This window comes from Gossypium hirsutum, chromosome A05 (genome assembly GCF_007990345.1).
Source record: "Gossypium hirsutum isolate 1008001.06 chromosome A05, Gossypium_hirsutum_v2.1, whole genome shotgun sequence".
Taxonomy (NCBI): domain Eukaryota; kingdom Viridiplantae; phylum Streptophyta; class Magnoliopsida; order Malvales; family Malvaceae; genus Gossypium; species Gossypium hirsutum.
Window position 1 is genome coordinate 107,018,448 of NC_053428.1, and position 16,136 is coordinate 107,034,583.

The 16,136-nt window shown below is 30.4% G+C and overlaps 3 protein-coding genes and 1 long non-coding RNA gene across 6 annotated transcripts; 2 read left to right on the top strand and 2 right to left on the bottom strand.

Annotated features, from left to right (window-relative positions):
* The first annotated feature begins 252 nt into the window (after window positions 1–252).
* LOC107960904 (indole-3-acetic acid-amido synthetase GH3.17) lies at window positions 253–6,150 on the top strand. Of its 2 annotated transcripts, none has more exons than XM_041114423.1 (4): window positions 253–452; window positions 743–843; window positions 4,462–5,267; window positions 5,396–6,150. In XM_041114423.1, the coding sequence occupies exons 1-4, from the start codon at window positions 375–377 to the stop codon at window positions 5,950–5,952; spliced, it is 1,542 nt and encodes a 513-aa protein (XP_040970357.1). In that variant the 5' UTR covers window positions 253–374; the 3' UTR covers window positions 5,953–6,150. The 2 variants fall into 2 exon arrangements, with proteins under 2 accessions (XP_040970357.1, XP_040970358.1); XM_041114424.1 differs by having other exon boundaries at window positions 317–651.
* Window positions 6,151–9,485: 3,335 nt separating this feature from the next.
* Window positions 9,486–12,684, bottom strand: LOC107959573 (uncharacterized). Of its 2 annotated transcripts, XM_016895649.2 has the most exons (4): window positions 12,316–12,684; window positions 12,175–12,228; window positions 10,871–10,996; window positions 9,486–10,119 (listed from the first exon to the last, which is right to left on the bottom strand). In XM_016895649.2, exons 1-4 carry the CDS (start codon window positions 12,682–12,684, stop codon window positions 9,940–9,942), a joined length of 729 nt encoding a protein of 242 aa, XP_016751138.1. In that variant the 3' UTR covers window positions 9,486–9,939. The 2 variants fall into 2 exon arrangements, with proteins under 2 accessions (XP_016751138.1, XP_040970359.1); XM_041114425.1 differs by having other exon boundaries at window positions 12,175–12,684.
* Window positions 11,733–12,294, top strand: LOC121229659 (uncharacterized). Its single transcript, XR_005927577.1, has 2 exons — window positions 11,733–11,947; window positions 12,177–12,294. It is a non-coding gene; the product is annotated as an uncharacterized lncRNA (long non-coding RNA).
* A 1,101-nt stretch (window positions 12,685–13,785) lies between the features above and the next one.
* On the bottom strand, window positions 13,786–15,843 carry LOC107959572 (putative F-box protein PP2-B12). The gene is given in 3 exon segments (XM_041114426.1): window positions 13,786–14,486; window positions 14,677–14,795; window positions 15,473–15,843. Coding segments are annotated over 3 exon segments (885 nt in total). The 5' UTR covers window positions 15,785–15,843; the 3' UTR covers window positions 13,786–14,032.
* Window positions 15,844–16,136: the final 293 nt, after the last annotated feature.

The window sequence follows — 16,136 nt, forward strand, 5'->3', positions numbered from 1 at the left end:
AATCAAGATTGAATCTTCAACAAAGTAAGATATAATGATGACATAAAATTATAAAAATCATATCAACTAAACCTCTTTCGGCCTACAATTATGTGTTACATTGGCTTTTGAAAATTGGAAGAGGCATAAATTGGTACTCAATTACATTAAAATTCAACTTTCTCATGCTTAGTTTTAATATATTTAATATATTACTGAATCATGTTTTAATCATTTCATTGATGCCATAATGTTTATCATGTGTGTCGACATGTGTGGGTCTAGTCCAATGAATCTTATTATGTTTAGCGATAGGTAGAGATTCCATTGCCAAAAGCTACAAAATCCCCAAAAAGAAAACAAAAAAAGCTATCTGGATCTCAGTAATAGGGTTCATGGCAATGAATGGGTATGAAGGTGGGTTGAAGATGATTGAGGAACTGACTACAAATGCTGAACAAACTCAAGACGAGGTATTGAGGGAAATACTAAGTAGAAATGTGGAACAGGGTATTTAATGGGATTCCTCCATGGTCAAACCGAGAAGTGGCTCTTTAAGAAAAATGTTCTCGTAGTTACGTATGAAGATCTCAAGCCTTACATAGATAGGATTGCTAATAGGGAGACATCAGAAATCCTTTTAGCTGAACCCATTACAGGGTTCTATCTAAGGCATGCATGAATTTGTTTCTTTGCTTTTGTGTGTTTTAGGGTATTGGTTGCTTTCTTCTAATTGCTCTATTATCTTTTGGATCAAATGCAGTTCTGGGACTTCAGGCGGGCAGCCAAGCTGATGTCTGTCACTGCTGAATATCAAAAGAAGGGGGCATTATATGATACCTTGAGCCAGTCTCCGACGATGAGGTATGAACCCATACCAATTTCTTTGTTTCAATTTTTCATTCAGCCACATGTGAAATCAAACCTTTTACTCATTGATCAATCAAACCTTTTACTAAATAAACAGAGTTTAACTAGAAGATTATTTCTCAAATTTGACTGAAATAGGAGTCATTCTTAACAAATCTCCACCTTGACTCATATTTTCACAACGTCGTCTTTGCCAAAGCTTGCTACGAGCCTATCTTGAACCATGTAGGGAATTAACTGAGTCGAATCTATGCTTAGAAACTGAAAGATTTCTAGCCTTTGACTTGTACACTGCCAAATTAAAACTAACCCGGGTTTGATTTTCACAAACACAGTGCCCTAACTTTTCAAAACCTGTATCCAAAAGAGAAACTCTCTTCAACGAAATGGTCATACCATTTTCCCTCCTATGACCAAGTTGCCTCCGCTCCAAACGAGTTAACTTCGACTCTATAACGGACGATGATGTCCGATTTCACCGGTCACTGTAAAACCTTCCAGAATATAAAGACTGCCGGTTCTTTTACCTTTTAACAAAACTAGAGCTCCATGAGATACTTTAATGCCGCTCAAATCGATGTTGATTTTGCATCATTTCAAGTCTAAAATAATTAATGAGATGAGATTCTTTCGTAAATTAGGTACATATCTGATATCTAATAGTGTCTTAATCGTCCTATTGTGTATCCTAATTTTAATAGTACCAATATCAATTACCTTACTAGATGAATTGTTTCCCATGCGCACAACTCCATATTCAACCGAACTGTCTCTGGAGAACCATTCTCTATATGGACACATATGGAAAGAACATCTCAAATCTAGGATCCACTCAGACGTGAGCTTGGAGTTATCGCTCGTTGAAACTAACAAGAAATTATCACCACTTTCATCGGCCAAATTAACACCAGCTACATCTTCCTCGTTACTCTCAGCCACTTTTTATTTCGCAGTTTATAACAATCTGCTTTGACGTGAATAGCGACACCTTTTTTCTTGTTTCTTTAATGCTACCAAAATGGAAACTTGCTTATCTGCCTTGCTATCCAAACCAAACTCATTGTTGAGTTTGTCTCTACTCAACAAATGACCCTTCACATCTTCGAACGAGAGTTTGTCTCTGCCATAAATTATGGTCTCTTTAAAAGACTTGTATAGAGCACAATAATATCATAGCCTGATTTTCATCGTCAATATGAACCTCAAATTTCTTTAAATAATTTTAAAAAGTAATGAATTTACTGATGTGATCTCTAAGAAGCTCACCTTCGTTCATGCGAAATGTAAATGGACGTTGTTTCAACACTAAACGGTTAGCCAGAGACATAGTCACATGAAGAGTTTTTAACCTTTTCCACAAGGCAGATGAGGTTTTCTCCATTAATACATCCTGCAATACCGTATTCGCAAGGCATAATTGGATTGCAGACAAGGCCTTTTCATCATGCTCTTCTGATTCTGTTTGATTTAGATTCTCAGGCTTTTTCCTGGTAACAACCTTTTTCAAGCCGATTTGAACTAGAATTGCCATCATCCGAACTTGCCACAAATTGAAATTTATCTCACCATTGAACTTCTCAATTTCAAACATTGTTGCTGCCATATCTGAATGGGTTAATTTATGAAAATTGAACTAGCTCTGATACCACTTGTTAGGATCAACCCGATTAAGCAACGAACAAGTAAAAAAATAGTATAAGAAATTGATAAATTTAACACACAAATTTAACGTGGAAAAACTTCTCCAAAGAAGATAAAAAACCACGAGTAAAAATCATTTTACTATAATGGCAAAATAACGAAGAGTGCAAAAGATAGAGATAAAAACTAAACCCTGAAAACCCGAAAACAAAGAACCCTCAAAACGTAAACACAAAATTCTTTAAATGTGTTATAAGTTCTAATATCTAATGGGTGTATTTTCTAAGATTGTAAAAGAGCCTATTTATAGGCTAAATTCATAGGTCAAATAATAATAAAATAATCTAAACTAATTAGTGTTTGATTGAAACAAATAAACAAAGTTTAACTAGAAGATTATTTCTCAAATTTGACTAAAATAGAGGTCATACTTAACAGTGGTAGTTAAAGAAATAGATATAATAATAAATTTAGCCCTAAACTTTTACATATTATATCAATTTAGTCATAATTTTAAAAAATTAATCCTCAAAATCTATACTCTCAATTTGATCTTAATTCTAAAAAAACATAAATATTTTCAAAAAATTATAATAATTATTATTAAATAAATAATAATAAAAAGAAATAGGAGAACAAAGAGAAATACGTAATTTTACTGATCAATAGAGATGTGTACAATGCTTTTCCAAAATCTATATTTATAGACATAAGACATGTAAATGAAATAAACTCTACTTCTAATTAGTCTTTGAGTCTTGAAGTATATAAAATTTATCTTGATATTGATGGACATCCACCTAATAATAAAATATTTATAACAATAATAATAACAAATTTAAAATTTATATTAATAATATTAATATTAAATAAATATAATTATATTAATTACTAAATTGATATAATATGTTGAGGGCTAAATTTATTATTATACCAATTCTTTTAATTGCCACATCAGCCTTCTGTTGGTGATTTTAATGAGAGGGGCCAAAATAGCCGAACTAGATAACGTGAGTGTTTAAATTGCAAATAATTTTTAGTTTCTAAAATGATTTTTTTTATAATTAAGTGACTATTTGTATAGTTTATATCTTAGAAAAAATTCTCCTCAATAAAGACAACCCAATAAATATTTAAAAAGAAGTACACTACCGATTTACCAAATACTAACTCATATATAATATTATAATGTAAATATTAAGATAATTATATAACTAATATAAATATATATATAATTTTAGCTTTCAAAAAATAATATTATTTTAATTTTTTTGTATTTATACTATTAATAAACTCTTTAATTAAGTTGGTGTCAAAGGTTAACTAAGCACCACCTGTGACACTAACTTAGCTATGAAAATTATAAAAATAAAATTCCGTACTTAAAATAAATTATATTATTTAAGGATATTTTAGCTTTTTTTAATAAAATTTATTCATATTGTGAGATTTGAATCCAAACCAATTGCATTGGTACAACTTTAAATTTACCACTCATCCAAACACTTTTTTTTATTTCTTTATGCGTTTTAATTTTATTATGCACAATTTATTACCTCCATTAATTGTATATATTGTATTCTAAATACGCAATTTTCACATGCATACATGCGTAATAGAATTTCTTATTAACAATGTTCTTGATTGAGTTATTGTCACAACTAACTCGACACCAACTCAGAACTGATAACACAATAATGATAAACAATTATATTCATTTAGTATTTTTAATCTTATGTATTTTTATGTTTAAATATCATTTTACTCATAACTTAATTTATTTTTTTATTTTAATATCACAGATATTTCATGTGTTACTATTAATTGATTCTAATTTATTTATTGTATATTATTTTTAAATAAGTCTTTATATTCTAAATATGTGATTTCTTATATATACACGTGTAATAAAATTTCTAATTTTCATTATCATGTCATTTTAAACGAGACTTTATCCGTCTAATTTTAAAGGCACTTTGGTGACATCAACCAAGCCGGTAAAAGAATGGAGCTTATGTTTGCCAGACCAGAGATTGAAACTCCTAGTGGCCTCAAGGCAGCATCTGTTTTAACGAGCGTATACAACGAGAGTAAGTTTAGAACCATTTTGCCTAAGCTTTACACAAGCCCCATTGAGACCATCTTTTGCCCAGACCCCAACCAGGGCTTATACTGTCAATTACTTTTTGGTTTAATCCAACGAGACGAGGTTCTCAGGGTTGGTTCACTATTTGCATCTACGGTGCTAAGAGGTATCAAGTTTCTAGAAAATCACTGGCAAGAGCTATCCTATGACATAAAAACAGGTCGATTAAGCGATTGGATCACCGACTCAGGATGCAGAAATGCAGCCTCATTGGTCATGAAGCCTAACCCAGAACAGGCTGACTTGATAGAGAACATATCTAATTGTAAATCATGGGAAGGAATAGTCACAAAGCTATGGCCCAAAGCAAGGTATATTAGTTGTGTTTGTACTGGCGTTATGAGACAGTATATTGCAGAACTCGAGTTCTATTGCAGAGGGCTCCCTTTAGTTTCAACTTTTTATGCTTGCTCGGAAGCTCTTTGTGGGATTAACTTAGAACCTCTATGTAAACCTTGTGATGTCTCCTACACATTTCTCCCTAACATGGCTTACTTTGAATTCCTTCCTGTGGAAAATGATCATGATGAATCTATTGAAATGAAGAGGAACGATGAAGATACTGAACTTGTTGATCTTGTAAATGTGAAGGTTGGTCAATGTTATGAACTAGTTGTCTCAACTTGTGCAGGTAAAATTTCCTCCTTTGAATTTAATCAATTAATCAAATGCCATCTTCTAATTTTGCATTATGCTTCCTAGTTCCTACATTAACCTGTTAGATAATGATCTGATCTAGTTTGATGGTATTCCTTTCAGGATTATATCGATATAAAGTTGGAGATGTTCTTATGGTGAGTGGTTTCTACAATAATGCACCTCAATTCCAATTTGTGGAGAGGAAAAATGTTATCCTCAATGTTGATCAGGAAAAAACAAGCGAAACAGACCTTTTCAAGGCCGTGATAGAAGCAAAGGCTCTTCTCGATCCACTCGGATTCATCTTGACAGAGTACACTAGCTATGTTGATACTTCTTCAGCACCAGGTCACTATGTATTATTTTGGGAGATCAAGGGAAAAGAAGGGAAGCATTGCAAAGAGCTTGACCCAAAGATAATGGTAGAGTGTTGCACTAGAATGGAAGAGTCGTTGCATTATACATATAAAATCTATAGGAAAAGGAACATAATTGCAGCTCTGGAGACTAGGGTGGTAAAGCAAGGAAGTTTTGAGGCACTAATGGATTACTATGTGTCCAAAGGAACTTCATTGAGCCAATACAAAAAACCTAATTGTATTAAATCTGAGGAAGCCTTGAAGATATTAGATTCGAGAGTGATAGGAAAGTATTTCAGCCCCAAATCACCGTTATAATTAGTTTGCATCATTTCTTGTTTAAAAGCTCAGGAGAATAATCCTTTTCACTTTATTGTGTAAGCATCTGTCAATGTCTGAAATGTTAAGTAGGGACAGACAATCAGATAAACATACCATGTCAGCTTTGCTACATGATATCTTGGAAGCTAATAAAGTCCTTTGAGATTCACAGGTGCAGTGAAATGTTTCCAAGTACATCGAAATTCACTCATATAGGATTTCGGAAAAATCGATGAACATTATCTTAATCTTCAAGCTCGTTCAACATGTCTTTTATACATAGCTATGCCCCCTTTTCAGCTAGCAATTTGTATAAGTTCATCGATGAACATTATCTTTACTCATTTATTTGCATGTAATTAATTCGAAAATCGAATATACGAAACAATCAAACCACCACACCATATAGCACATACAATACAAAATTACACCACACCAAGTGCATAAAGTGCAATCCTATCATAGAATCCTTCCCCCAATAGCACATATCATTACAAACATGGCATTAACCTCCACTACACCAAATAAGCACAAAAGTACAATATCAACCTCCATATTATACACTTCCCATACCTAATTAATCTCGTACATGAAATAGACGCGATACTGCTAACAGTTTTTATTGACATGTTAACTATATCTAAAACATATTAGGGCATTCAACCATTTCTTTTATATTCATCACAACCAAAATGGATATGTCATTCCAAGCATCACATTTCCAAGTTTTGGAACATATACTCTACATATCCATAACATTTAACAACTTTTCCACCTCTTAAAATCACTATGCATATAGGTTACTAAATTCATTTGAGTTAGAATAATTATAAAACAATTTTCATTTTAACCACCCAAAATAAAAAATTTACAAGTTAAGTAACCGCATTACATATTTGGGTTATTTTGGTCACTCCCGTTAAAATCACAAATGCTGATGTGGTAGTTAAAAAAATCGGTATAATATTAAATTTAGCTCACAACTTTTACATATTATATCAATTTAGTCATAATTTTAAAAAATTAACCCTCAAAATTTACACAATCTCAATTTGATCTTAATTCTAAAAGAATCAAAAAATAGAAATGCATAAATATTTTCAAAAAATTATAATAATTTTTATTAAATAAATAATAAAAGTTATAAAAAGAAAAGAAAAGAAATAGGAGAACAAAGAGAAATACATTTTTTATTGATTAATAGAGATGGGTATAATATTTTTCCAAAATCTATATTTATCTACATAAGACATATAAATGAAATAAACTTTACTTCTAATTAATCTTAGAGTCTTGAAGTACATCAAACTTATATTGATATTGATAGAAATCCCCACTTAATAATAAAATATTTATAATAATAATAATATTTTTAAATTTTAAATTTTATATTTATATTTATATTTATATTTATATTTATATTATTAATATTAATTATTAAATAAAATAAAAATCTCCCTCCCTTCCTTGGTTGTAGAGGCTATGGAAAGAAAAAAAAATAATTTACTAAGCATGTTTGAATTGCCTTATACATTAATTGTGGAAGATTGTTAAAAGTAAAAGCTATAGAGAATTCTCTAATGAAATTAAAACCCCAAAATAATTCTCTAAAAAGGAAAAAAAAAAAGACAACTTCCAAAATAATACTTATAATTTTAGAGAGCTGAATGGTGTTGAATTTATTATTATATTTCTTAAAAATATTTATGTATTTTTGTATATTTCGTCGAATTTTTTTAGAATTAGGATGAAATTAAGATTATTTATAAATTTTGAGGTTTAATCTTTTAAAATTATAACTAAATTAATATCATATGTTGAGGAATAAACTGATTTTTATATCGATTTTTTTAATTACTACGTTAGCTTTCCATTTGCAATTTTAACAAGAAGAACCAAAATAGTCAAACTAGGTAACATGGATGTTTAAATTGTAATTTTTTTTTAGTGTCTAAAATAATTTTCTTTTTATCTTTTTATAATTGAGTGACTATTTGTATAATTTATTATTTTTTCTTTTTGAAATAAGTTCTCAATAACTTTCAATGTTTAAAAATTAAATATATAGTAATATATAATGAGAAAATAATTGGTAGACTACGAGTGAAGTTTTTAAATTCCAGAAATAAGGTTGGGATTGTCAAGTGTCTTATAGCCTATAGGGGTATAATAAAATATTAAAAAATAAATATTTTTTAAAAAAAGGTACAATATTAGTGTACCAAATACTAACTCATATATAATATTATAATGTAAATATTAAAAAATAGTAAGATAATTATATATAAAATTTTAATATATATAAAAACATTGAATATTAAATAAAAATAATATGTATTGTTTTAAAATTTCAAAAAATATAAGTAAACTTAAATGAACATAAGTTAAACATTTACAAATATAGACGAGCTCAGACAGATTTAAATCTATATTTCAAGTCAAACTAAACTTAGATAAATATAAAGTTTGTTAACATCATATTTAAGCCAAACTCATGAGCACATCTACTTAAAGTGAACTATTAAATTATATTGTTGATTAGAAGATTCAAACTCTGATAGGATAACAATCCATTTTAATTTATGATATATTTAATTCGTAACTGATATTAAACATATTATAATATTATTAAACATATTAGAGAAAATATTGGACACATTGCAAGTAGAGTTTTTAAACTCCACAAACAAAATTAATAGGTGTCACGTAAAGTATGGTAAAATATTTAAAAAAAAAGATAAATGATAATTTTTTATAATTACTTGTAAAATAAAATAAATTCCCTACTACCATACCAAATATTAACCTATCATATTATATATTACGATATCATTAGCTATTTAAATATGTATACTTATGCACAATACGAATATAATTTTATTATATATTTAAATATTATACAGTATAGCATTATTTTCTATAATATAATAACATTTTAGCTCCCTTCAGAAAATATATATATATAATTTTAGCTTTCAAACAATTTTAATCCAACTATAAAAATTTTCCATTTACTCACTAATGTTTTTGAGATTTGATTCTTTCGGTTATCTTACCCTTAAGTAAGTCTAATGTGTGTATTTTTTATTGGCATAATAATAAATTTAATATTCTAATATTTACGCATTCTATTAATTTAGTACTATTTTTAAAAATAATATAAAAATAAAAATAGTTAGTATTTGATATACTGAGAGTGTACTATTTTTATTTCATAAGTAAACTTAAAAATTGTTCTGTATCTTTTTTTTTTTAATATTAAAGAAAGAGACATGACAATTTTTTTAAGTTTCTTGTGAAATAAAAAAAAAAACACAGTCAGTGTACCAAATATTAATTCAATAAAAAATATCTAAATATTTTTAAAAGAACATAAAAATATTATATAAAAAAATATACACACTGATCCAGATCGGTATTGATAAAAATGGACCTAAACACATCGAAACACACCAAAATTTTGACATAAAAGAAACTTAAATTATTTGGTAGCGATTTAGGACTGAAACAGAATGGAAGAGATCAGCACAGATTGAACACCAATTTTACTGAAATCCAACTCTTCCTACCCCTAAAACAAATGGATGAACCATTTTAATGTTTACATTTAAACAAGGCCACTTCTTTTATCACATATCAAATTCGGCTACTTGTTCTTCCCACTTCACACAAATATATAAGCAAAAATTCTTCTACAAACATAGAGCATTGTGATGGCTTAAGACCTCGGAGTTCAAACTACAACTTATACCTTATGAAATGAAACATTTTCTATAAGCAAAATATTAGCGTCCTCCTTTAAGTTTCCTTGTATATAAAGAGACTAAAACTGAGAATCATGCTATACACTACAGACAGGTACCAATGGCAACATGAGATTTTCAAAGAAACTAAACCTCGAAAGAACTGAGCAAGAATTGCCTTTCAGTCTCGTTTGACTCCATAAAAAGTGATAGATCACTTGTATGATTTGAGAACATCTTGTCATTTCTCCTCAAATTCAACGTCGATAATGTCAGGCTCTGACTTTCTTGAATTGGTGCCCCTGCTATCTCTGCTAAAGAAGTCTCCTTCGGGTTGCCATACAATGTTTCCACAGCTCACACAACGTACTATTTGGTTTTTATAGCCAACAAACTGTCTCTTACAAGCTGGACAAGCACCCTGTCCAATTTTAACATGGAACGAATTTTAAGTACAGTTTTACAACTAAATAGAAATTGATGAAGGTAATACATGGATTTCATAACATAGACAACGCCAAAGCACATTGATATATACCAAGCCACAAGCACAATAAAATAATTTTAAAATGTTTTTGGAGTGAATTTGAGAGAATAAATGGACTCCATTTTCTTTTCATATGACTCCTGCTGAAACCACGCTAGCAATAATTATTTGAAGGAAGATCTTCCTACATTTTAAGGATGTTCTTAATTACTATCTTACATCGGTATTAGATTGAATCAACCATTACTATAGTATGCCATTTAAAACTATATATGCTAGTCTGTCTAAATTGTAGTCTGTAATTCATATTAGTAAATTCATAGTTAACAAGAAGAAAAAAAATGTTAGAAGCTCTGAACATTCGTTGTCAGTTTGTCACCATTCTGCACCAAAATAACCACACTAAAGCAGCTTAAACTGTAATCATCAGAATGGCATGTAAATATTTGTTCAGTATTACTGAAGTAGAACTAAAGAATCACATGCAGGAAATACACTTTAATTTTGATCATACGAATCCACATGTTATGGAAAAAGCTTACCCAGTATTGCCTTTTACAAGTAAAAAACAAGTGATAAAAAACTAAACAAATTAAATCATGTTATGAAAAAGATGAACGCATGTTGCAGAAGTCATCTCTTATGTCTTGCATTACATACGCCATCTTATAGCAGTAAGTGATACCTTAATAACAAGATTATTGGCAACAGTCCCAATGAGAAGAGGTCCAGCAAATGGTAGTATCCATGTGGCAAATATTAAGCATCGAAACATCCAACCAGATAATGCAAACCAAAGGAAGAAAATTGTCTGCGAACAGATAAAAAATTTCTATTATCCATTTGATCTATACCAAGCACAATGTATCTTGGTTATGATAAAAACTCTCCATAGAAATTTGACTAATTTTCTCTGCATTGAAAAATAAACACTTTGAAAAGATTACATTTCTAGGCAAAAGATATTTATGAATGAGTCATAAGCATCATACCTGAACCAACTCATAATAAGTTAACCAACTTTAATATAAGAACAGTACACAAACAAATAGTGAGTTGACATGACATGTAAAACCACATAACACTCTCCCTTAAGTGTGGTCCATATATAGAACACTTGAGAACAATATGCCTATCATATTGACTCCCAGAATGAAAGCAACAAACAACTCAGGCATATTAAATTTTCAATCTAAAGCTAACTTGTAATAGGTGTTGAAGCTCAACTTCCATACAAGGCACCATAAACACCAAATATAACTGATGTTGAATATCCACTACTTAACATACGTAAATGACCCATCCTCCTAAATTAGTTACAGACCACAAATACGTGATATTGGATATCTGCAAATTAAACTATAGTCACAAGAGTTTTGAACTTCACCAATTACTTACCAACCCCCTACCTGCAGCAACACATGCAAATAACTTCTTTCACAATATAATCATTTTTAAACCAGATAAACATAACAGACAAGGAGAACGGGGGACACATGAACATAAGGTATTATTAGCATCTATGTTACGCGGACTTCAACGTAAGTGCTAGAGACGAGCATGGTTTCCATGTTTTTTTCATCTATTTGCAGGATTCTTGAAGACCATATCCCCATATTTATGTGTTGAAGAGTGTCAGTAAGGCTAGCATCAAAAGCAAATCGAAAGACAAGCATTTAATACTTTTGTCTAACTGTTACTTTTGCTGCTTACTCTTCGGCATTACTTTTTCTTTCAAAAAGCAAATCGAGCATTTAGAAGTGTAAGTTGCAAAATTTTTGAAAAATTAAAATTTTTCCTAGAGTAAAATGCAAGAGTTTAGGTTTAAATAAAAAAATAATCATTGACTTAAACTTTGCATCAAAGTAAAGTAAGTATTTTTAATCAAGTTAAAACATTTGCATTCTACTTCTTTTGCTTTATGACGAATTTTCTTTTTATAATTACCAATGAAAGCAAGTCATTGATACTGGGCCTAATGTTACTTACAGCAAAACTTCTTCCCAATGGAGTATCCAAGAAATCATTCAGCTGCTTCCTGTACTGCAACCATATCAATAGAACCCCAGAAATATGTAAGCATATAAGTTCCAAATAAAAAACAAATACGAAAAAAATAAGAACACCAACCCTAGGCCAATTTCTACTAAAATCCATAGAAAAAGTCCGCCAACGGAGTCCAATCTCGAACTCCCGGTCAATCTCACGAGCACGGTCCGCAGCGGATTGGGCGGCGGAGGAGAGCCGGCGGGAAACGGAATACTGGCGGTCTAAGCGTTCAGCGGTCTTTTTAGCTTCGAAGACGAATTGCTCGAAGCCGTCGTTGGCGGTTCGCCAGGCCTCCTTCAAGGCCTCACCAGAAGCCATGCGGCGAGTGAAGGTGTCGAAGTCGCTCCGCCTAAAGGATTGGACTAATAAGGGGCGCCGACGCTGAAGAAGCGGACGTTGCGGCTGAAACTTTGTTGCGTGCCATACTGTAGATGGCAGAGCTATGGCCATAACCCAGAATCTGAAATGATGATTTTTCAGTTTTTTTCTCACTTTCTTTTTTTCTGCCCTTTTAAATATGTTTTAGCATAATTGACGAATTAAAAAATTAGGTAAATTACATAATTAATGTTTTATATTTTCTGATTTTAATTAAATATTATCAGTCAAATTAATATTACCAATTTATATTTTTATATATTTTATACTTATTTTAAAAAAAATAAAAACAGATAAATTTCAGTTTAATTAATTTTTTTTAAAAAAATCAATTTAATTAATAATTAAAAGATTAAAAAATTCGATTAATTTCATTAATACTAATTTGATTTAATTAATCAAATGATTATCTTTTTGGATACCCCAAACATAATACTAAGAAATAAAATTCCTGTATATCAACTATTAATATTATTTTTAATACTCCAAATGTCACACTTTAAACTAATTTCTAATACTTTATTTGACACAATTCTGCTCATTTTACAACAATTGAATAAAATTATCTCCGATTTACTATTTAAAATTAATTTTAAAATAAACTTCAAGTTATGACTTATTAATCGAATATTCATCTTTTTATAGAAAAAGCTCAATACCAAAAAAATTAGATAATAATATAAATATTACAATAATTGAAGACATTTGTAAACTTTATTGGTACATGAAAATATAATGACACTTTTTAAAATAAAATTCTTTGATTATAATACATTCTTAATTTTTTTATATTAATATAAAAATATATTTTGAATAATATATTATTTATCCGTGCATCTCATGAATATAAAAATTAATATTATATATATAAAGAGTAAAATATTGACCAAAACATAAAAATGACACAAACAAATTTATTAATTCTATAACATATAAGTAATAAGAAAATTGTTATAATGAGAATATATATATATATATAACCATATATAAACGTTGAATTGTTTCAAGTAATACATTTCGAAGGTCAAATTTATTTTCCTAAATATCGAAAAAAATAAAATAAAATTCTAAGTTCCGTTTAAATATATATATCATATATGGGTGAAATTTCAAATAATTCATGTTTCAATGTTTGTTTGTTTTTTTCAAATGTAATTTTTACTTGCATTGAAGTACTCAACAATTAATTTATTTGCTAGCAATATTGTTCATTATTTACAAAAGAGAGCATCGCTCTAAATATCAGAAAAGTAAACAATGATACGATATTCTAGGGAGCTATCTTCCTTCTTCCTCTGTTTCTAAATATCAGAAAAAGTAAACTAAGCCATCTGAACCAGTAGACAAGAAGTGTCACCAATTTTATTTATCTTAAACATACACTTATACTTCACTGTGTCTAAGCCAAGTCCTAGGCATATCAATTAGGCGTGATGGCCCTGATCTCAATCCCCTGCAAAATGAGACCACCTTTCCAGTTACCGCCCTCAATCTCCACTGCACTCATTTCCAGTTCCCCATCATCAACGCATCCCTCATTGAAGAACTCACCCATCTCAACCTCTAACCACCTGTCTACTCTAGCCTTTGGGAACTGAACATCATCACCCGGTGTAGGTTGTTCCTCTCTTATCCGCCAATATAGCCGTCCCCGTCGTTCTTTTTTTGGTTGCAAATAAGCACTTCTCTTACTACCTTCAGTGCCAACAACTCCAACACTAAGATTCACTGGATAATAGTTAAACCCATAAACCTTATTTGCTTAGAAAACAAGGTAAGCCTTGTAGTGCGTCATGGGTGAAAGCATGGAGATACTAATCTTTCCACGGATTTCAAACCAGCAAACGCTCAGAAGCTCTGCTACCTCGTCAAACCTATTTTAACAACAATAGAAAATGAATTGCCAAAGAGAAGTTCTCTTATTCAAACACAGGTATCCATCAAAGATGAATACGCAAGTATTTTCTCTTAAAAGATTTTCAATTATTTTGAATTTAAAAGATGGATAAGCATCCTATTGTTATCATTTAGACCCAACCAGCATGGCAAGGAGGAGAGAATAACCTGGCCTCGGGTATAGACACCCATCTCCAATAATCTGGGGTGTCACTCCATATAATGGAGAGGTCCCTGGGTGACAGCATGTAACATTTCTTCCCACTCACTCTGTCCAGCCAAAAACTCTGTTTCATCAATACCAACTAAGTTATATGTAACGAACAAAAGAATTAAAAATAGATATAAACAACATAGGAATTGTTAAGAAAAAGATTCAAGCAACAATGGCATAGTTCATAATTAATATGTCAAAAGCTTCTCCAAAGTACTTTCTAAGCTTCTTACTTCTGTTAGTTGCCTTTTTTTTTTTCTTTTTGGTGAATCTAGTAAATTCCGAACAACAAACACGATTAGATAAAATCAGACATATAAGGGAAATATTAGACAAAATTTCCATATAAATTAAAATAATATATCTTAATAATTCAATTATTTAAATTTGTTCTCGTTTTATCCCAATACAGTTTTTGCCTTCAAAAATCAAAAGAAAAAAGAAAAAGAATAACCAGATAAAATTCCTTGCTGCTTTTTTCCCATGTAAGGGAAACAAGCCATATCCAGATTAAAGGAAAATAATATTTCAAGAACTTAAAATTCAAAATAATAATATGATTGGACAAAACAACATGTGATATTAATAGGATTACAATGATTTTGCTTTCAGAAAATGAAGCATCCAAAAGCTAAATATGACTCTTTAGATTTTCAGATTTTTAACCTGTAAACCCTAAATGGACATTAAATTATATAACAATGCTAGGGAAATTTTTATTACAACTTGAAAGAGAAAGGATGAAATTACCTTTCGTCCAGCTTCAATGAGAAGGGGATTTTCACAGAGGCTAAGATAAAGTTGTTTCTTGGACGAGAAAGAGAGCGATGAGGGAATTAATGCGTGGAATTGGGATGGCAAGAAGCTTTCCCAAACAGCATCGGATTCAGTAGCCGAATTTAAAGCAGTTGAAACAAGCGACAATCTACAGGCATCTCGAGGGGAGGTAAAGGAAATAATGAGGGTGATACAATCTAGTGGGAGAGCACTCAGGTCGAGAGTGCCGCTCATAACCTCTCCTTTTCCTTTTCTTTCTTCCATTTCAGAAACCTCGGTTTTCATATCAGAAAAATCGATTTGTAGTAAGCGAGATACCAAGTATACATAAACGTAGAAAAATAGGGAATGGGAAAGCACTGAGCTTAGCGATTAAGGGTGAGTTTGGATGGGCGTTGCGTGAGACAAAAAGTAAGCTAAACGCACCGCACCGCACTTAATCGCTCATCCAAACCCACCCTAAGTCATTGACTTGACCAAAGTCAGTTAAGTTGAATTTTTAAAATGTATCATCTTACCCATTATTTTATTAAAATATAAAAAATAAAAATATTCTCGTATTAATATTTTCTTCTTTGTAAAAAAATAATGTCAATCAATGATGGCTCTAGATGAGTGGTGCGTTTATCTGTGGTTA